The sequence below is a fragment of the Neomonachus schauinslandi genome, chromosome 7 (assembly GCF_002201575.2).
Source record: "Neomonachus schauinslandi chromosome 7, ASM220157v2, whole genome shotgun sequence".
In the NCBI taxonomy this organism is placed as follows: Eukaryota; Metazoa; Chordata; class Mammalia; order Carnivora; family Phocidae; genus Neomonachus; species Neomonachus schauinslandi.
Window position 1 is genome coordinate 24095943 of NC_058409.1, and position 22328 is coordinate 24118270.

Genomic DNA, 22328 nt, shown 5'->3' on the forward strand with positions numbered 1-22328 from the left:
TCCCTGCCCCCCAGAATATCAGCAGAAATGGTTTTCTTGGGAGCTGCCTAGAGCTAGGAAAACCACATGGCCAGCCAGCTATGCCCTTGCACTGCCTTAGACTTGGCCTCACAAGAGATCCCTGGTGGGCAAAGACAAACGTCACTCTGCCCAGTAGGTTTAATCCTGGCAGAGGGAGTGCGCCAGTTCCCCGTTCTCCTGCCCTTGTGACCACTGGCGTAAGTGGGGAGAGGTCAGTGCCAGGGTCCAATGACTTTCATGCATCCTCACCGTGGAGGGTTAGTCGTGTCCAAGTTAAGTGAGGGCATTACATCTGAAAGAGACAAAGGCTCCCTGGGTGTTTCCACAGAGCTGCTGAGGAAATCTGTACCCTGCAAACATGACAACTTGGGAATCTGTGCAAATGGTGTGAAAGAAGACCAAATGGTCCCAGAGGATGACAGCCTGGGCATGACCCAACCCCACCAACCCACGGGATTCACTCCCAGAGGAAAGGACTCCACCTCTAACCAGGCCCAGGACTTTTTCTTGTCTTTGGCAGTCCCTGCCTAAAACTTCCAGAGACCTGAGGAAGCTCTTATCTTGCGCACAGCCCACTGACAGATGTTGAAGACTGATATATCAAGAAGGGACGGTTTGCATCTGTCTTCCCGGAAAATTTCCTGCCGCCATGACCCTCTCTATGGGCAGCTGACATATTAGCCTCTCTCTTTCTTCCTATTGTCAAGGGAGCTAAATGAATAAACCAGCCCAATCAAAGTGACACCTTTGGAGTAAGGCAACGAAATGCCTATGACTAACCAGAAATGCCTCCAAATGTCCATAAATTTAAAGGAGTTCTAGCTGGTATGACCAAGCCCCAATTTGCCACTTTAGCCCAATGGAAAGTGGTCCTTAACGACGGTATTATCGCAACTCCAACAAAGCAGTTCTTTCATTGACTTCCTAGCTTCCTTTGCCAAGAGTTTCCACCATTAGTGCTTAGACTGAAAATCTTGGGAATGAGCCACAAAAGCATTGGCAGACCCTAAGAATGACCTTAAACTGTTATGCCCAAATTTAGCTCCCATTATACTGATGTTGCTCTGTTCCGCCACTGACTGGCTAACGAGTTAGTATCAGCTGCCGTGGCAGTTACTGTCTCCCCGTCAGGCCTGGGCCGAGGTCCATGGCGGGGTGTGATGGGACAGCTCGGAAGGTCTGGTTCTATCCCACACTGCTTCTCCAGGCCTGGTCCCCAGAACCCAGCTCCCTTGTGATGGGGAGTGGGTAGAATTTGGGAGTTGGTCCCAACTGTTTAGGACTCCTGGGATAAGAAGAGCTAGAAGAGGTCAGGACTCCGCCTTGGCTTTGGAGACTGGAAGCTAATGGATGGAATTCCTCTCCCATTTTGATAGCTTTTAAGTGATGAGCTAACTTCACATATTAGAACTTGCAAGATTGCCGTGGCTACCTGGGACTTGGGCATACCCGCTGCGTACTGTCAGGGGTTAGGCTGAAGGACAAGAGGAGAGCAGAAAAGTCAGAAGCAGTCCCTCCCATCCCTCCTCAGTGTGCTGTACCTGGTTTCACGCCACATCCAGACATCCTTAGCTAGAGGAGCCACCCGCTTAAAGACCTTGCCAAGCCCCCATTTAGAAGCCACAGAAGGCTAGCCACCTTAATCCAATTCTCCTCAGTAAGGGCTGGGCCTCAGAGGAGCTGGGAAAGGTCATCTCATCCATCCCTGCACTCCCAGGTGAGGCTACCCTTGAAAAATCCAGGTGGATCTTTTAATGGGCAGGGCTTGAGATTGGGGTCTCTCCGGGCATCCACAAGCAAAAGGCCCACCTGGCAGGAGGCCACCTGCTACTCACAGGACATGTCCAAGATCAGGCAACAAAACTTCCCGAGCTTGGCAGGATATGGCAGACTGAGCCTTGCCCATTTTCTAGTTTTTTCATCATTTTCTCACTCAGCCTTCCCATCCCCACCAGGGGCCCACACATCCTTTCAGAGGGCTGGGCCCAGGGAGGGGATCTAAGTCCACGCGGTTTCTGGGACTAAAACTGTGGAGAAGTATCCACAGGGCTTGGCTTCCCTGAGTAACCCCCGTACCTGCCATGACCTCACTGCCTAGATGATGCTAGGGCTATCAGCTGATTTCCCTGGGCCAGCCTGCCTACTGAGGGCTACTGTTTATGCCTCAGGGCCAGGGACTGGGAGTGGGGGAGACATGAACTCTCACCCTCAGTCATTCCTTTGGCTTAGGCCTCATCTGAAGAAGGCATTGTCGTATGGTGGCCGTTCCCAACCTGCGGGTTTCAAAACACCCTTCTGATCAAATATACTCCCTCACAGACTTGGTGTGCGTCAGCTCAGCCAGAGCCCTGAAGAGAAATGGAGGAAGGAAGAAAACCTGCTCCATGTGAGGTCATCCAAGGTTTTCCTAACACTTTTGTGCATAGACCTGTTGTATAGTACCCAGCAGGGCTTGTTTTCAGCACCAATGTAGTTGGCCATCAAAAGAGCAAAATACTCTTGGATGGGCAGGTAAATAGGCCCGAGTCCATCCCTAAGTGTCCTCCAGCCACCCCAACCTCTGCCTCTCAGATCTGTCCCCAGTCCAGTATCTACCTATACTGTCCAGTAGGGTAGCCACTGACCACATGGGGGTATTTGCATGTTAACGAATTAAAAATTCAGCTCCTCCATTGCACTGGCCACATTTCAAGTGCTCAGTTGGCACATGGGAGTCTGCCCCTGCCTTCTATAGTGGGCAGGACAGAGAGAGGTCATGTCCATCACTGCAGAAACTGGGCAGGTCATGCCCAGCACAGCAGGCCTCAGGAACCGGTTTGGGGCTGGTGTCTGTGGTGATTGCCCATGACCGTGCTGTACCAGGTGTTAACTTTCCAAAGTAGCATCTGAGCACACCTGGATTTGGGTTTAGCAGGACATTCAGTCTATGGCACGTTACTCAGAACTCAAAACCTAACACTCTGCAGGCCTCGGAGCCCCAGTTCAACTCACAGCCTGGTTATAAAGCCCGGGGCAAGTGACTGCATCTGCATGAGCATGTCTCTGTGCTAGGATTGTCCCCTCTTCCTGTCATCTTCTCTGTGAACATAACTACAAGGCTTCTGCGATAGGTGCATGTCACTGTGCACCCCTCAGTCAAGTTCAGGCAGGATGCCCCTAATGAGTCCATCAAAATGTCTCTATCAAAAGTAAAACCATCTGCAGTTTATCTCTAAATAAAAGGCCACACCCTTTATAAACAATTAACTTTTTATAAAAAGACAAATGTACATATTTACACACATGTACGTATGTGGTCACACATGACTTAGTGATTAGATGGCATTTCCAATTTTAAAAATCACACCAAGACGCTCACACTTCCCTCCCAGGGCCTGCTGAGGGCTGCCGGGGCCTGCCTGAGGGGGCAGGTGGGCGCGGGGCAAGGCACGATATAAATAAATGGAAAGACTGAGAGCTTGGGGGAGACGTTAGTGTACACCTCTGATCAGAAAAGTGGCAAGGTCCACCAGAAAAAGTGCCATGTTTTTTTCCCAAGCCCCTCAGCCCGAGCAGGGCGGAGCTCCTCTGAGGCTGAGGGAGCACTGTCCTGCAGGGTCCCATTTTCCTTCACATTTCGCTGGCTTTGGAACAGGCCCCAGGGCTCAGCTGGGAAGGCGGGAAGGGGGGGAGGTTCTTTGGGAACAGGATTCACTTAGTGCAATTGTCTCTTAGTGCAGAGCTGGCCCTGGGGTCGGCGCTGTGCTTTTCTGAGGTCACTGGTCTGTTCCCTTGGGCCACCTCAGTGACAGCGAGACCCTCTCTCGGCAGCTGGGCTTAGAGGGAAAAGCTGGAGGCTGACTCCTCTCTGAGACCTCCACTGACAAGTCCATCTCAGAACCCCATCTTCCCAGGAGGCAGGGCCAGCTTTACCCCGCAAGATGAGCCCAGACCCTGGCCTGACAGACCCCAAGAGGTCACAGTCCTAAGGAGGGAGGCCTCATCCCTGCTCAGCAATGGAGTCATACTCTGCCATGTCAAGCAGCCCACAGGAGTCCTGTTTCTTTGCATCACAGCTACCGTGATGCCAGGTCCTGCTCGCCTAGGGGAGTAAAAGGGGGCCGTGGCCCAGCTATGGCGCACAAGGAATGGCCTGGATGGAGGGCAGCCTGACTGGGGGCAACAGGCTGTCCAGCCAGCTGGTGTCCATGTTCTTCAGATCTGAAGATATCAGTCCAATATACCCTAGAAGATGTGAAGAAGGTTGTATGAGGACGGAGGGTGAAGGCAGGTGTGTTCTCCCGCCCCCTCAGCCCCATCCCAGCAGGCCACAGTCACAGCTGCCTGTGCTGCCCACACCGCCCGCCCCCTCCAACGTTAAGACCCCTCATCTTTAGGCAAACCTGAGTGCTTGGGAGCAGCAGCTGGTTCGCAAGCTGTCTGTACCAAGAAGGTTTTAAGAAAGATGCTTTGCCTCTGCTGCTCCCTGGCCCAGTCCCCCAGCCCTTTCCCACCCCCTGCAAGGTTCTCCCTTGCCGGAGAAATCCTATGGCTCCAGGAACTTCCTACCTCCAGGGCTGTCAACTTCTGGCTCCTCCTTGCAGCTGAAGTCTCCGTAGAGAGAGGCGGGCTGAGCCCCGGGTTCATTGAGCAGGTACCCCTTCCCATCCACGTTTGTCGGCTGCCACCCCGTCTGCTCCAAGAGCTGCGGACAGAGGAGGAAGAAAGCCATCAGCTTACTTCCAGTGCAGACTCATCCTCTGGCCCTGCCTTCAATGGGCCAACGCTTCCCTGCCAGCCTCATACCCTTGGCCCCTTGCACATTCTCAGATGGATGCAGATGTGGAATGCGGTTACGACGGGGGCCTGGGAAGGGAGGCTCTGCCCTGGACTCCCACTCCCACATCTACCCTCCGGCACAGAATCTCCCAAGACTTTCCCCCTCAACTGGGGGAGGACAGACCGACTGGGAATGTGGCTTAATGCAACGGTTAGCATCCTGAGTCAAGAAAACATGTCTAGAAAAGCTCGAGATAAAGAGCTGCGGCTAGGTCCCAAGTTTTCTATGCTGAAGAAACAGAGCCTGGGTACAACTACGTCAGAAACGTTTTTATATTCACTTTTAAAAGTGAAACAGGAAAAAAAGAAAAAGAAAAAAAACCTGGAGAATAATTTGCTTTAAAAAAAAAAAAAAGGGAAAAAACCCCCATCAGATTGCAGATCCCAAAGGCTGAATATGAACACCTGATGTGCACTCCCTAACCAGCCCTAACCAGCGGGGCAGCAGGCCTGGGCCGTGCCGGGGCAGAGGACGCAGGTCAGGGACCCGGCAAGGCTGGCGGCTGACTCGGCGACGTTTCAGGCCCTGGGGCTCTGCTCCGGGACAGCCGGTCAGAGAGCAGGCCTCGCTCCTGCCCTCACTTCCACGGTGTCTCTCCCAGCAGCCAAGGAGGGCACCGTGCATGCGGCATCCGTCGGACCCGCCAGCAGCCCGGTCATAGGAGCAGCTGCTTACGCCCCCGATTGTCGGCTCTGAGTGGATCTCTCTCTCCTAAGCAGCACCCACTTCGAAAGAGTGCCCAGGGAGGGGGAACAGGCTTTACCTTCATGATGTCCTCCGTTAACTTCCCTTCTTCATCCTCATCTGTCGTGGCTGTGGGTGGGGGAGAGCAGAGAGGTTGGCTGGGCCCTGCGGCTCCCGCACCACCAGCCCCCCGGCCCCTCACGCGTGCACACCCACGGCCTCGCAGCAGACAACTGCCGGCCCCGGCGAGGCCAGAACAGGACACAGTGCTGGTGACTCGGCCTCCCGAACCCTCGAGCCACACCTCTTCCCACCACCCCCCTGCTTCCTTCCTCACCCCAGGAGCCTGGGCTTGCAGAGGAGCCGGGGAAACGAGCAGTCTTAGAGCAAAGTGCAGCCCCTGGCCCCTAACCTCTTTTCTCCGGCACAACACAGTCAGCTCCATGGGCGCCCGGTGGAGCTCTGAGCCTCTTCTCTCCCTCAGGAAGCCCCTCCCAGGCCCCCAAAGCACATACCTTCCGAAGTGGAGGGCATGGGTGACACCTGGAAGTTGTACAGGTCACTGGTGCTATCGGGCACAATCTCCACTGGGATGCGCCAGTCAGGGAGAGTACTAGTAACAGTACACGGGGACAGTGCTGAAGGACAGCAGAAACCACAGGTCAGAACCATGGGCTTTCTTAGTTTGCAGGACACCCAGCCGCCCCGGCCCTGCTGCCTGCTCCAACGGGCCACCGTCCACAAGCACGGGGCCCCCTTCCTAGACCCAAGAGAAGGAGCCGTCCCCGTGACCTGTGTGCTCTCCTGCCAGACCCGGCCCGCCTCACCTGGAGTTAGGTCCCGCTCAGCCTCCAACTCCTGCCCTAGGTAGCCCTGGGTGGTGTAGCTGCTGTGGTCATCAGGCAGGGTGGAGCTGCTGAGTCCATCGGAGAAGGTATCGGGACTGGAGTCACCGCATGACTGCAGCAGGAGAAAGGAGTTTAGGCCCAGGCTTGCTGTGGCACTTCTTCTCCTGCCCACCCGGACTCCCAGGTGACCAAAGACTAGCAGCTCAGGACCACACTCACCTTCCTCTTGGCCTTGCTCTTAGCATCTCGGCTGGACTTGGACTTCCTCTCTGTGAGGCAGATAGGCTGTCAGTCTTGGGACAGGCACACCAGCCCCAGCTGCCCTTCTTACTTCCTCCTTCCCTCCCTCAGAACTTCCCAAGGACCCGGAGCCCTTGGATACCTTTCCTCTGGTTCTTGGTGAGGGGCGGGAGCATCCGGTACACCCGCACAGCTGAGCTGCCTTTGTTCCTGCTCTGGTCCTTCACTTCCTCAATGTCTGGCAGGGAGTTCATGGCACAGCGGAAGTTGGCCTTCCATGTCTTGGGATCTGGCTCCTTTTCCCCTGCTTTGTATCGGCCTAGTGGGCAAAAGAGGGAAGACGACTGTCAGGGCCATGGGTGGGGATCCTCAGCTGCCCCCTGGCCTGGGAGGAGGAAGCTCTCATGCTGCCAGAGACCCACACTGGCCAAACCACTGGCATTCCTGGGTGACCCTCTGCAGGCCCCGGGGCTTCTCAAATGCGCGGGCTTGGCTCAAGACACATCCAGCAGGCCTTTCTGAAGGGCCCAGCCAGAAGCACTAGAGGGCCCATATGTCCTAAAGTGCTGCATTGGTGCTAGACCATGACCAGTCTCCCTGCTTGGGCTGTCAGTAGCCAGAGAGCAAGTAGGGGCTAGGGTTTATCTGATATTTCCAAACACAGGAGTGGATGAAGAGTAGGCATCAAAGAACAGTTACTGATAGGTGTGCTGACTGATCTGAGATGGACCAACAGCCCCAACCCTCAAGGATAAAAGGAGGCTGCTAACCAGATGGGCCTTGGGCCAGGACCTTGGTGAACATCAAGAAAATGAAAGGCCTGGGTCTCTTTCAGTATCCAGGCTCACAAGTGCTCTTGCCAGGGGGAGCTTTCATCCAGCCACCAACTCCCTGAAATCATACTTTCTAAGATACTGACTTCACAAGTTCCTTTAAGAACTTGCTGAAATGATGGACCTTTCCCCCAGAAATACAAGTCTGCCCCCTGCTCACCCCCAAATTCTGTACACAGTCTCAGGGAACTCAGAGACCCCAGTGAAGAACCTTTGTGTTAACAGAAGTGACTCCCCTTGTCTCCTCCCTGGCCCCTCCAGGGCTAGAGACCAGGGCACACACCTGTGTGAATGGCCCAGCTTCGGAACAGACAGGCATCCTTGTTGATGTCCCAGCCATGCTTGGCAGCATGCTTCCATGGAATCTGGAAGATCATCTCCTCCTGGACAGCACACACACACACACACACACACACACACACACACAAAGCCTGTGTCAGCTCAGAGGCCACAGGCTTTTTGCATGAGTCTGCCCAGCCCCCCCCAGGTCTGGGAAAAGGCTGACTTCCCCTTTTCACCCTGACATCTGGCTTGGGTTGACCCATCCTGAGAATGGCTTAAACAGACTACTCTATCGCTCTTGATCTCTCAGAAGGAGCTCTGGGTTCTGAGGAGCTATGGCAACACCAGCTTAGCAAAGACCTCTGTCTGCCTGTTACAGATGTGCTGGGACCCATACAGGGCACCTTGGGATGCTCTCTGGCTTTCAGCACCAACAAGCAGGTAAGAACTCCATCCATTCTACTGGGCTGCTTAGGACACCTGGGGCCGCTGGCTCCTACACAAGGGCTCCTGGCCATATACCCAAGGGAGCCCCGGGCCAGCCTTGGATGCTGACTACCTGTGTGACGTCGGCACCGTCACTATACCTCCTGGTCCCTCACTGGTTTCGGTGAAACAAGAAATCACAGTGACACATATAAAGACTAAGTCTCATTGTTATTATTACTGGTGGTTAACACTCTGGATCTTTGAGTCTGACTGTTCAGGTTCAAATCTTGGCTTTCTCACTTCTTGTGTGATCTCATTGTCTACCTCTCAGTGCCTCAGTTTCCTTATCAGAAAATGGAGATATTAACAGGATCTACCTCACAGGGCTACTGTGACAATTCAATGACACAGTGTAACAGACTTAGCACAGTGTCACACTCGCTCATAGGGAGTGTACAGTAAGCATGAGCTATCATTCCGAATGTTATTATTACTTCCATGTCTGCAGGGTCTGTGTTGCCCTTTGTGCACCAGCATGAGGTTTCCTGGGCCTGGGCCAACAGTGCGAGGTTAATTCTTGGGTCCCTTGCTGAACCAGCCATTCTTCTTGCCGGTAGTGCCCAGTTCCCTGTCTCCTGTCTGACTGGGACCCTGTAGGATGCTGTGTGTTTGTAGGGGTCTCCCTCAGAAGAGATCAGAACCCTGGCTCTGCAGATGCCAGGAGGGTCCTGCTGCCAAAAACGGTCAGTGCCCTCAGGAGAGTGCCCTGTCCATGCAGAAGAAGGAAGGAAGGCAGAAGTTGGCCAAGTGCGGTCCAAGGCTGGGCCTTGCATACTCCCTGCATGCAGGACCCACTGGGAAACACATCTGCCTCCTCCCCATCACTTCCCTTTTTGAGCTGCATCTGAAGCTTTGGTCCCCCAAAGAACATGTGTTAAAATAGTGGCAGAAAAACCCAAAAGGTTACACTCACTTTATTGATCCAGATCAACCCTGGGATTTGGTTGGAATTAATCTGCATCTCTAGCCAGGGTCTCATGCGCATCCGAGTGATGGGCATGTTGGCTGTAAAGAGAAAACAGAGGCTCCTGTTTGGAGTCTGTAGAGCAGCCCCTTAGGCACTACCTGCCGGCCACCCCTCACCACCCCCACCACCCCCTCCCACTGCCAAGGTCATTCAGTTACTTTCCTCTGCCTTCCACCAGGTACCAAGTACTACAATCATGGGGGAAGGGGCTTTTACGGTTACAAAACTGCCCTCCAAATATTTTCATCATCTCCGGCAAAAACACTTAAGCCCCTTCCCCCACACTCCTCTAAACACTCTTGGGAGGAGACAGGCATGCAAGTGATAGTTTCAGGATTTATGTGCAGGAAAAACAGATAAAATACACAGATATCTTAATACCAGAACTTTCCTCCCCAAATTCAGATCTTTTGGGAAGGGAGAGGCTTCTTTCGGTTGATGCCAATAAATTCCCGTACTTGAGTTGCTGCCACTACCACTAGCTGTCACCCTGCACTCTCCCCGTCACCCCCCACCCCCATCTATTCTACACTGCTCCCAGACAAGGTACCCCTCCCGGCCTGGCTCCCCTCCTCCGCGAAGTAGCCGAAGGAACACCTGTGGCGCCTCTTCCCGTAGCCCCAGCAGGTCCGCCAGCCATCCCCGGCAGCAGGTCCCAGCCCCCCAACACCTGCACATACAGCCTGAAACCTAAGGCCTGGGCGCGGAGCTGGGATCGCCGAAAGCCCGCGCGGGGAGCACGGGGCGCCCACGCGCGGACGTACACTCGCGTCCCCGGCAGCGCTCACGGATGCGCGCGACAAACCCACCGAGCCACCCAGAGGCCCGGGTGGCTCCGCGCACAGAGATCTGCGACAGCGGCCGGGCGCCGGCAACCTCCGCTCGTGGGCGGTCCACGCCGCGCGGCCCGCCCTCCCCGCGCTGCCGCTCCTCCAGCGCCCTCCCGAGCCCGCGCGGGGGCCCAGGCAACGCCGCGCGCCCGCGACTCTCCCCGCTGGGGTGAGTCGGCCCCCACTTCCTGGTGCCCCGCGCGCCTTTCTTCGACGCCACCGGTTCCCCCCCCCCCCCCGCCCGCGGCGAAGGCGGGCTCACCTCCGCAGCGGGCGCGATCCAGCGGCGGCCCCCGGAGGTCCCCGCGCGGCTGGGGCAACGGTGTCGGCGCTGGGAGCGCAATTCCGGGAGGCGGCGGCGGGAAGGCAGAGGATGCCCGGGTCGAGGGGCCGTTGGGCACGGCTGGCCTTGGCTTGGCACGGCTCCCGCTGGCCTCTGCTCGGGCCGGCTTGGGCGCACGTCCTGCCTCGACGAAGGAGTGGCGCGCTCTGCCGGGGCAGCGGCGCCGGCGAGAAATCTAAACACTTAGCGGGATTCCCCCAACCCAGGCCCGGCCCCGCCTCCTAAAGAGCCGCGAGGGCGCCTATTGGTCGGTGCCGCCCCATCATTTCGGGGAAATCAGGCTGTTGTAGAGCTAGCGGCGAAGGGGAAGTACAGGGCGGCTGCTCCTCCCCACCCCCTCCGGCCCGGCGCCGCCGCCCTGGGGCGACCGCGGGCCCGCCCCGTCCGCTCCCACTCCACCCCCACACCAGCTAGCCCGGGAGAAAGCTGTCGTGGAAAGCCGAACGCCCCCGGCCCGCAGTTACTCCCCTCACTCCGCATTCTCCCAGCCTGCTCGGTCCTGTGGCCATCTCCTCACCCTCCTCTCCCGGGATGCGTGTCTTCTGAGCGCAGGTGAGGAGGTCACCCGGGCACCTGCCGTCCTCTTCAGAGTGAACATACCGGGATTGATTCTCCGTAAACTAGCCTGGTTCCTCAAGCCTGCTAATGGAGTGCCGAGAAGGAAGGGTCTGGGCCCTCATACTCCGCCCCCCTCTTGCTGAGGGGTGACCAACCTCCGGGCACTCACCTGCCTTGGGGAAGGAAGGGAAAGCCTACTCTGCCTGGGGTGCCGCCTGGGGCTGCCGGAGGAGAGGAAATCCCGGTCTGGCTGCTGTTGGTGCACCTGACATGGGACTGGGAACCTCAGTCTCCTCAGCTATAGAAGAAGAAGCCCTATCTTGCTGGTTTACAGGGACAGAGAAATGATGTCCGTAAAGCACCGTGCCGCACCTGGGGACAGAGATGCTGCGTGGTTTTCGAGGTCCCTGCCCAGAGCCTAACAATGACCGAGAAGCACTTCCCCGTCTTCTGGGTCTACATCCTTTGGGACTGCCATACAGCTGATCTTAAGGAAAAAGAGGATTTCAGAGAAGTCCCCACTGCTGAGTTGGGGTAGGGCTTGGGTAGCCTTGTTCCTCCTAGCACTCCTGCCTTAGGCCACCTCCACAGCCTCACAGGGCCCTTGCGTGGGAGCGCCTTAGTAGCAGCATTGGTGTTGTCTGGGGTCCTCAGCGCTGGGCCCAGAGAGGTTCTGGGCAGCATGGGGCAAGTTGCTTGGGGATGGCCAAGGCCATGGATGTGGCCAAAGAGTTGAGGAACCCAGGTCCCAGTCTCTTGGGAAGGGCAGCTACTTAACTCTTGTGCTTTAATGTAGACCTTGCCCCACTTGTGCTTCTAGAGACCGGGCTGAGTGTTCATTTTCCATCCAGAACTCTGGCCCAGCAGGTTCCTTCCTTCACCTTCCCCAAAGCTGCTGACTCAGAAGTAAATTGCTCCTCCAGGCCGGGCTGGTCATGTCATTCCCCTCACCCAGCTCTCCCTTCACAGCCTCAGCACCCAGTTGCAATGGTGCAGGCTATAAATAGACACACTGATGCAGCATTCTACCTGTCAGTCACTCTACTGCCTCCCTCCCACAGAGGAAACGGATGGGTTAATCCAATTCTGGTGCACCAGAATCTGATGCTGGGACTAACACGAAGCTTGGTTCCCAAGAGACCTACAAGAATGGGTCAGAGCTGTCTCCCAGAGAGTGGTGGGTGCAGTTGCTTAGAGAGGCAAAGAGGCAGGAGGAACTGCGAGGAAGGAGCCTAGCTGGCTGTTAAGAAAAATGGAAGGTGCTGAAGCCCAGGAAGGGGGAGAAGGGTTGGGGTGCTTTAAATGGCAGATGGAGTGGGAACCCACTACAGAAATCAAGACCTTCGGAGCGAGAAGAGCAGAAACAAGTGGCTCCTGAGTTGTGCAGTCTGTTCTGTGTGCAGCAAACAGATGCTTGTCCTGTCTCAATAGCCACTGGAAAATTCAAAATGAGATCAGGGAAAGGAAGTTTGCATCTCATGTGGTCTCAGAAATTGACCAAAATGACCCTTTAAAGGCAATAGGAGCCTGTAAAAAAGTGCCTTAAAACAAGAACTTTATTTTAATTCACAGATAATCATCTGTATCTGTATATCTTTCCATGTCATGAAATGTACTTCTACAATATAATTGGTAATGGTATATGGTATTCTCTAATAAGGATAAATAAAAACTTACCGATTAATCTCCTATTGTAGGACATTTAGGTTATTTCCATATTTTCCTAATACAGACAACAGTGTAGCTAAATCTTACCCATATCAATTTTTTTTTGCTTAGGAGAAATTCCCCAGTGTTAGAATTTACTGACGAAATTGCCATTTAGACCTTTGAAGGGGTGTTTGACTTTTTTTTTTTTTTTAAGTCTAGGGATTCTTATTTTATCTTGAAGCCTGTAAGAATCTGCTTATCATGATTGGGGGTGCTACACTACCAATCAGTGAAATAAAACTATACCCTGGTTAAGTACTTCCAATTTTCATTGTAATAGCTCTTGAATCCATTTTAAAATGTATCACACATTCCCTATGATGCTAAGCAAAACAGAGCCTCCCCTAGGTTTTTCTTAGTAATTCAGGGCCAGCCCTTTAGTCCTCTCTGACTCAAAATACTCATCTTCTGTCATTCCAGCCATCCCCTGGGGACAAGTAGCCTCCAAACACAAGCTCTAGTTGCCTCCTGGACCCTCCACTACAACCCTATCCACAGATTCACACAGACACAAGCAGAACTCTTGGCCTCCCCTTTCTACATGGCCCCCAGCAGCTTCCTCTCATCCTAATTCCAGCTCCTTCCCAGCTGAAGTCTTTCCCATCCTCCTCCCATCTTTGCCTCACCTGGTCCTCCGGGTCTTCCCTGCATCCTCGTGTTTTCAGATACCAGAACCAGACTGTTACTGCCACAGCCTCCCCTCCGGCCTCCCCTCCTCCCTGGCAGGCTGGCCCCTCTAGGCGCCTCTGCACTAGGATGATCTGCCTAACTCTGTTGATCCCCTGAACATTCAGGTCCACCAGGAGCTTCTGAGTTTCCCCAGACTCCTTAGCCCCACATTCAAGTCGCTGCTCACTCTGATTCCGGGGGTCCTATTGCAACCTGATCTCCCCCACCTCCCTTACCCTTGGCAGGAACTAGAGGGCAGTGGAGAGAATACAGGATTTGGGTCTGAAAGCATGGGTTCGTGTGTTTTTGCCACTTGCTATGTGGCCCTAGGCAAGTTACCATCCCTCTCTGGGCCTCTGTGTTCTCTGTAAAAAAGAGATAGTCTGCCCATCTCTCCTAATTATTATGAAGATGAAATTAGACTATCAAACTTTCTAAATGGTAAAACATGAGCAAAATGACATGTATTTACAGTAGTACAGGGTGGCTCAGTCGTTAAGCATCTGCCTTTGGCTCAGGTCATGATCCCGGGGTCCTGGGTTTGAGCCCCGCATCGGGCTCCCTGCTCAGAGGGAAGCCTGCTTCCCCCTCTCCCACTCCCCCTGCTTGTGTTCCCTCTCTCGCTGTGTCTCTGTCAAATAAGTAAATAAAATCTTTAAAAAAAAACAAAAACAAAACAGTAGTGCATAGACCTCTCACTGCATTTCTGTTCTCTCAACACACTATTTTTCCCTTCATGTCTTTGCTCCTTCCATTTGCTCCTCATCCCTATCTTCCTCTGGTGTTTGGCAAAACTCACACCCCCCCCCCTCTCAATCTCATTCTCCCCCTTCCTCTTCCCACCCGACACACTTCAGTGTCAGTCTCCATTTTAAGGCCCAGAGGAAATGCCTGGTCCTCTAGGAAGTACCCCCAAAGCTGCCAAACCAAATTCCTTCCCTTCCTCAGAAACCCCTGGCACTTAACTTTCATGCTGCCTTTTCTGCATTTATCACCTGGGTGGTGACCTTCTAGAGAACAAAGTCTGCATTTTTCTGAGGTGACCTACCTGAGCAGGTTCCTCACACCCGCAGGTGGAGTTAGCTGAGGGTTAGCTCTGGTCTCCCCCACAGCACACCTCCCATCTATACCATTACTTAATAAGGGTAATTTTCTCTGTATTAGGCCCTGGAGTTTTCTAGGCTGGCAGAGCCTCCTTTGAGGTGATTTCTGCAATAGGGATGCAGGGGGCAGGATCACCTCTATAGGAGCCTCTTCCCTGATGAGCAATCCAGCCCGTAGCTCCCTCCCTTAGGTTCTCAGAACACAATGTTCACCCTGTGGGGAGGTGGGGCTCCAGTTAGTTCTGAAGTGCAGAACTCAGCCACGCTTTCACCAGGTTTTTGAGAGTAGGGGAGCCCTGGGCCCCTGTGGGGCAGGCTACCCAGAGAGAGAAAGCCATGGTCCCCAAAGCAGAGGAACCCACAGCATGCCTTCTAGTCTTCCAGGTCGGAAAGGGAGGGCTTTCTGGGAGATGCTCAAAAGCCCTTCCAACCACCATCTCTATTTTCACAGCAAACCTGGAGGCAGGCAGTCCTAAACTGTGAAGTGCCGAGCCCAAGTCAGGCATAAAATCATCAGAAAGCATCCAAAAACTTGAAGAATCCAGCCGTCATCACTCTGCCTGAAAGTCATTTCTTAATTCATTCAACAAATACGAATCGCACTGGGCTCGGGGTCAGCGCGGGGTTTGGCTCAAGACGAGCCCCTCCCCTCTCACAACTCTGGCAAAAATGCTGTATGACACAGCAGATTAAGCGTTGTGCTCTTAAAAAATCCTAAACACAGAGTGGGAGGCTGCAGCTGACTGCAGCTAGGGGGTCCTGCGATGGAAGAGTGGGCCAGGAATCGCTCCAGCGCTGTGGACTGTTCCGGAACCTCGCAGGGGGAGCGGGTGTCAGTGTGGGCTGCCGCTGATGCCCTGTGCAGTTTCATTTCTTATAAACACTGGGTTGGGAGGAAAGAGGCCTCAGCTCTCCATCCGCCCCGTGGGGCCCGGGGCCGGGGGCGGAGGGTGCTCTGGGGCCAGGCCTGGCGGCCACGTCCCACACTGACTCTCCATGGAAGCAGCATCCTCCCCGCCCCCTACGCGAATGGGTCCTGCAGTACCGCCTGCGCCCACTATCGTTCGCCCAGAGCGTCCCTGGCAGAATTCTAGGCTTTCCTGGGGGCAGCAGCACCCCTACTTCGCCCTGGGGAACCCGAGTCCTGATCTGGAGTCCCTCGCCTCCAGGTGACCCACGCTTGCGCTGCCCCAACCTGCTCTGAGTGTGTGTGTGTGTAGGGGAGGGGGCACAAGCCTTTCAGGCGAACTTCCACATTCCTGCCCGGCCCCGGCTGGGGGTGAGTCCGGGTAAGCGGCCGCTTCCTGGAAAGGGAGGGAGGGCGGAGAAAAGCAAAGCCTCCCAGCCGTGCCGCCCGGGTGGCTGCCTGGGACCGCCCCTCCACCCCCAGCTGGCTGCCCTGCCCGTGCCAGGCAGCTCACCTGCCCGCAGCCCAGGGCACTTCCTTCTCCACCCCCTCCCGGCCTCCCGCTGCGGGCTAAGCGTTTTCAGCCAGCTCCGCAGCGCCGGGCTGTGTGAGCTCGGGCAAGCTGCTCAACTGTTCTCTGGCCGTTATCACCGCCCCCCCCCCCACTTCCGCGTGACGAAGCTAGCAACACTCGGGGTGCAGAGCGCTTTGTAAATGCCCCTGCCCTTCCTTCTCGCCACCCCGTGGGTGGCGGGCACACAGTAGGCGCACAGAAATGGCGCCCACCTCTAGACTGCTGCCCGGGAAGGCCGCGTTGCGACCCCCCTCCCCACCCCGCGCTGGGGCACTCGGCAGCCCGCCGCAGCCCCGGCGACTCGCGCTGGACTCGAAGCCCTCCCGTGGGAGGCGTGGGGGTGCTGAGCCGCCCGGCGGCCGCCGCCAGCCAGGCTCCGCAGGTGGGGGAGGGGCGGGCCCGGCCGCCCAGTCGGGATCGGCCCACCCGCGCGCGCCCCAGCCCCCACGCGGGCTACTGCGGGGCCGCGCCGGAGGGGCGGGGCCTGGGTTTCGGTTTCTTGCAAACGCGGCGGCCACAGGGAAAGCGAGGAGTTTCCGGGAACCGCGCCGGGAGCGCTGAGGTTCGTGCTGCAGCGGGGGACGGGCGGCCGTCCGGTGTCGCGGGCCAGTGGCCCTCTGGAAGTTCCAAGAGGAGCTGGGGAAAACCGGCCCCGGAAAAGCCCCACCTTAATGCACCTGCCCCAGCCCCCACCCAGAAGGGGCGGTGTGGGAGTGTGTGAGGGGGCTGTGCACGCAGGGCAGGAGGGGCCTGTGCATGGGCAGGTGGAGTCTGAGGAATCCGGAGGCCCCTCACAGGGCTGAGCTCCCCAGTTGTACCCCTCAGTGTATGTCACATCTCGTTTTGTTGTCTTCATAGCTCTTATCATCGCTGAAATCATGCTCTCTATGTACTTAATTTATTTATTGGAGGATTCCTCCTATATGACTTGGAGCCCCTGGAGCGTGCAGCCCTACCCCGCCTAGGGCCTAGAACAGGGTTAACCACAAGGAGGGTCTCGGTGTTTATTGAATGAGTGAAGAAATGGAGTGAGAAGCATCTAGGGCAGGCCTTGTGGCCCTCTGACCTGCTTCCAGGAGACCTCTGGGCCCAGCTCTCCTGGCTCCCCATGCAGGTCCTGATGTCCCCAGCCAACGAAGACCCCTGCTCTGTAGGAGAGGCCTAAGCCTCTTTGTGGGGGAGTCCCCTGTAGCTCCCTGAGAACTGCCCTCCAGATGGGGTGGTTGGGCAGTGAGCAGACTATAGTCATCACAGAGGAATGCTGGCTGTGGGGGTCGGCCACTTCCTTCCCTCCCCAGGGCTTGCAACTCAGACCAGGGATGATTGTGGGTTGGGCCTGGATCTGAGCCAGGAAGGATGCAAGTTTGGAATGGTGAGATGGAGTCCTGGACCTGGACCCTCCCTGGCCTCTTCAGACCAAAGTAATGCCTGCAGTCTGGGTGGGCAGGGTCAACTAAATTCTTGCTCTTGAGACCCCAAGTCTGTGACAGGGGTCTCCTTTCCGATAGCCTGAAGACCATGACTCTTGGAAAGACAAACAAGTGGAGCTCTCTCAGTCCAAAAGAGCTGGGGGTGGGGAAGGTGGCACAGGGCCACTTGGAAGCAGCCCGCCAGCCAGTGGAGGGATGGGCAGATGGGCCCTCTAGCATCCCTTGTCCAGGCCATCACTCACTTCTCCTGGCCCAGGCTAAGGATCAGGGTGGCTGTCCTGGGAGAAAGCCAGGGAAACTCCAAATGCTGCAAGAGTAGAGCTTGTGCTCTGAGCACAGCCCCTGGTGACCTGGTGACTCATCCTGGGAATCCCAACTCCAGGGGCTGCCCTAGGAATAAGGTTTAGGACAGAGAGGGGGTGTCCCTAAGGGGATCAGCGACCATGATAGCAGTTTAGTGAAGCCCCAGACCAATAGGTTATTGTCCCCTCCTTCTCTTTCCCGCTGCCTAGTCCAAATAGGATTTTTGAGGCAGGGAGCCAAACCCTCATCCTTGCCAATAAAATTTGACGTGGAGAGGTCCTGGTTTTCAGAGTGTCTGTGTTGGGCTCCATTTGAGGTCACATTTCAGAAACAGTAGGTGTACCTGAGGCTAGAAGATAACAGAGATGTGTCTTTGTAGTTTGCACACAGCAAGTGCTGAGTTACAGGTATATTCATATAAGGAAAGCAGGGATGAGGCAAGGTGTGTGGCCCCGTGGGTGCCCTCTCTTGTTCACTGCTGTAGCCCCAGGATCTGGCCTTGGCTGAGCACAGCAGGTGCCCTGTGAACTAGTGTGGTGTGGATGGGCAATGGATGGATGGATGATGTATTCAGATCGTCTCAGCAGCGTGCACACTTCCCCTGAGGTGGTCTTGGCAACAAGACAATTTCTACAGAAAGTCTTGGATGGCCCAAAGGGAGGAAGGATGGAGGGATGTGGCTTCCCTGAGCAGCACTGGGGCCATTTCTGTCTGGTCCTGTCCTTCCAAGGAGACCTTTGCTCCCTTTGCCATCGTCCTGTTCCCCTGTGTGCCCTCTAAGCCCTGCAGAGAGTCTGGGAATACAGTGACAAGGGCCAGCCAGACACAGAACAAGAGGAAGGGGCTGCTAAAAGCAGGTGGGTGCTCTTTCCTCTCTTAGAAGGTAGGTCCACAGGGCGCCTGGGTGGCTCAGTCGGTTTAGTGTCCGTCTCTTCATTTCAGCTCACATCATGATCGTGGATCAAGCCCTGCAGTCGGGCTCTGTGCGCTTATCGTGGAATCTGCTTGTCCTTCTCCCGCTGCTCCTCACCCCTCTTGTGCACACACTCTCTGTCTCTAAAATAAATAAGATCTTTAAAAGAAGGTAGGTCCACAAAGGAGCTCAATTTAGGTAGGACGTCAGTCATGTGGGAGAGGTTCCAGTGCTTTGTGTTGACTGACCAACCAGCTGACTTGTAGGAGGAGTGAAGAGTCAGCAGAGACCCACCCACCTGGATGGTCCAGGAGGAAGCATGACAGTCTGGTGTCCAGTTTGGCCCATGACAAACCACAATGAGTGTGTCACTGTGTCAGATATCCAACATGAAATGTTGCTCTGGAAGTATTTGAGAGGACTGGGTCCATACTGGGGGGCAAAATAGACCAGCCTGTGCTGGGAGAAGGAGCTCTGGGCACCTCAGGAAACAAAAGCCATTCTTCCTTCCTGGAGATGGCTTTCCACAGGGTCTGGAGGGCACATGCAGTACCTTGCTTGTGGTGGAACAGTAACTTCAGAAGGGTGAAGACTTAGGGGCATCTGAAAGTCATGGAATGTTGCTCAGCCCTCTGCCTGTGCTGGCCTTGTGGGGGACTTAGAAGTGAGCAGCCGTGGTCCCCACCACTAACCTGGCTGTTCTCCTAGGGCAGAGGATGCAGATGTTAACAGTCAGAGCAAGCTCCCCGGCACCCAGCACACTCCTCACAAACAGTAGGTGCTTAATAAATGCACTGCTGACTGCAGAATGACAGATGTATGTAATACCTGGAGTATTAGACAAAGGAGCAGAGATGCTGGAGTATTGAGATGGGAGTGGTTGATCTCAGCAGGGTCAGATGGCTACTCTGAGGAGGTGGCATTCATGAGGGCCTTGAAGGATGAGTCACAGTTTAATAGGCCAGCCATGGGAGAGAGCATTCCAGGATGCCAGAACAGCCCAAGGAAAAGCTTGGAGGCCCAGAAGTGCAGACAGATCCTGCTTGCAGTATGGCTTTGTTTGGCTTTGTGTGGCTGCCCCAGGCCCTAAGGCTGGACCAGCCCAGGGGGCCACACTGCGAAGAAACTCAAAGGTCATACTCAATAGTCCGGACTTTATCTTGGCAGACAGGGGCTCATGAGGGCAGGAGCTGTGGTTCCTCTCCTTCTAGAGAACCGGGGTCTGTCATCAGATGTTTGTTGAAGTAAATTCGAGGGCAGGCCCTGTGAGGGTAACTGGGAGTGACCGATGCTTTAGAAGACTTCACATGGCTGCCGTGAAGGATGAGGCGTGGGCACACCAGGGGGACTTGGGTGTGGCAAACAAAACGTGGGGAGGCAGCCACTCTCAGGAGCCAACTCTGTACTCGCATCACTGTGAGGCTGAGCGCCTCCTGACCTTTGGCACGCTAGGCACCTACCTGCTGCCTTCTAGTCTGGGAGCCGGCTGCGACTGGAGGCAGGGCAGTGGACAAGAGGCAGCTCAGTTGATCCGGGTGGATTAGGTCTATGGCCATAGACGATGGAGAGAAGTGGGCCTACTTGAGAGCAGGATCAGAGGACAGGATTTGGAGATGGCCAGGATGTGAAACAGGTTGAAGCAGGACCCTTCTTCTCCTTCTCCTTCTCCTTCTTCTTTTTAAGATTTTATTTATTTATTTGAGAGAGAGAGAGAGCATGAGCGGGCGGTGGGACAGAGGGAGAGGGAGAAGCAGACTCCCTGCTGAGCAGGGAGCCTGATGTGGGGGCTCCATCCCAGGACCCAGGGATCATGACCTGAGCCAAAAGTAGACACTTAACTGACTGAGCCACCCAGGCGCCCCGAAGCAGGACCCTTCTGATGCCCTCCATAATTCCCCATTCTGGGAAAAGAATAGAGAGGCCCCCACTCTGCTAACACAGTTTGTATGCCTGTATTTGGGGCCAAGGCCAGACTCTGGGCCTTGGCTTTGTCTAGATTATGAGTTTGGGGAGCTGAAGGTGTTGAGCTAAAGAGAGTAGGGCAGGAGGTTAAAAAGGTCACAGCCTGCCCCGGGAACGCCCAGTCACCATTGCCCATAGCTAGAACCTGAAACAGTACATCCAAGACTCCTGGGCCCTGCCCTTTGGACCCTGGGTGTGTGGGCGCAACACGCAGGGAAGGCTGGATAAGGGTGCCTCCACTGCTGGGTGGGGTGTGTCTATCAAACCATCATCCTTCTCTTGTCCAGCAGGACGAGAGTCCACCCTGAGGGCCACCTGTGTTCCCAGGGGATTAGTGAGTGGTCCCACTCCCCTAGTCCTCACCCCTGGGAGCTCTGACCCTGGGGCAGCAGTGCCCCCTGCTGGCTAACAGGGAGACTCCCCCTTCTCCTGCTTTTGGCAAAGGGGGTGGAGGGGTCCAGGGGTGAAGGGTCAATGCAGGTTTAAAGGGCGGGGTCAGGAATTGAGGAGGGACTTTGGCTAGGGCAGATAGGCAGGTGCCACCTGGTAAACGAAGCACCTGCTTCCTGGTCAGTTGCCTTTGAGAGGGTGCCAGAGAGCAGGGACCCAAGCAAAGACAGAAATGGCATTTTCTAAGATGCCTACGGAGGGAGGCCAGAGAGCAAGGGCCCTGTCATGTAGCCACCCTCCCCTGCACCCTGGCATCATGGCCCAGGAAGGCCCATGTCCTGTACTGAGCACATGTCTCCCCAGGGGGACCCTGGCAGCCCCTCAGATTCCCCTAGAACAAACGCTCTGGGCCCCACAGAGGATTTGTCCTGAGGCTGAGGGCCCCACGACAGGCCCGTGAGAGGGCAGTGCCCTGGGCTCTCTAAAAAGAGGAAGAGTCATCATCCCCTGACAGAATTCCTGCCTCAACTATCCAGTCCAGGCTGGAATGAAGGTGGTGACGCATCAACAGAACAAAATCAGAGAGAGCCTGCAAGCAGCTGCATGGCTCCTCTGATTCAGCCTCCTCTAGACTCACTCCCTCCTGAGCTCCAGGCTGGGGCCTCAGGACATAGGGACCAGGTTGGAGTGCAGGGTGAGATGTCCAGTGGACAGAGGAGTGAGAGGACCCTGTGCAGCCTCTGAGCTGGGAAGTCCACAAACAGGGCCACACCCTGGACAGCCATGTCCCCGAAGTTTCTGCCACCAAAAAAAAAAAAAAAGGTGGCTTTCCCCAGTGAGCCCTGCCCACCCATGGCCCCATGGGCATTTCCACATTGGAAATGATCCAATGTGGTGGCTACACCCATGGGCATCTGGAGTCCCCACCTCAGAGAAGCAGCTTATGGGAATTTGTTTACATCATGACTCTTGGTTGCATAGAAGTCTGAGGCTTCTTCACCTGACTCCTGGGAGTCCAGGCAGGGGTCTTGACTCCAGGGAAACTTCTCTCCCAGGCCAAGACAGGGTGGGTGTCTGCTGTTCTCTTAGGACTCAGACAGGGCCCAGTGCTCAAGAAAGCTGCTCCTCACTGAGCCCCAGGAGTGGCCTTAGCAGCCATCTTGATTCACCAGAACAGTGTCAGCTCTTCACAGAGGCTCCTCAGACCGCTCACCTACCAGGTTCTCGGGGAGGGGTGAGAAGAAACCGGAACCGCCCATGCTCCCCTAGATGCCACGCTCAGCCAGCAGGCCTGGTGCCTTGTGGCCCGAGGGAGGGTGGGAGCAAAGAGCTGTCACTGGTTCATGGGACAGCTGACCCACTGGCCTAAGGATTGTGGGATGGGAAAATCAAGTTGCAGACACCAGGAGGACAGGAGCAGCGTAACAACAGATGAAGTCAAAGAGTCTAATTT

At 55.5% G+C, this 22328-nt stretch overlaps 1 protein-coding gene across 4 annotated transcripts; it reads right to left on the reverse strand.

Annotated features, from left to right (window-relative positions):
- Positions 1-3223: 3223 nt before the first annotated feature.
- Positions 3224-10500, reverse strand: IRF1 (interferon regulatory factor 1). 4 transcript variants are annotated; one of them, XM_021701841.1, is made up of 10 exons: positions 10276-10500; positions 9130-9221; positions 7729-7828; positions 6755-6931; positions 6592-6641; positions 6352-6484; positions 6040-6162; positions 5604-5653; positions 4570-4705; positions 3224-4245 (listed from the first exon to the last, which is right to left on the reverse strand). In XM_021701841.1, the coding sequence occupies exons 2-10, from the start codon at positions 9214-9216 to the stop codon at positions 4133-4135; spliced, it is 969 nt and encodes a 322-aa protein (XP_021557516.1). In that variant the 5' UTR covers positions 9217-9221; positions 10276-10500; the 3' UTR covers positions 3224-4132. The 4 variants fall into 4 exon arrangements, with proteins under 4 accessions (XP_021557516.1, XP_021557517.1, XP_044772641.1 ...); XM_021701842.2 differs by lacking the exon at positions 10276-10500 and adding an exon at positions 9864-9914; XM_044916706.1 differs by lacking the exon at positions 10276-10500 and adding an exon at positions 9781-9858.
- Positions 10501-22328: the final 11828 nt, after the last annotated feature.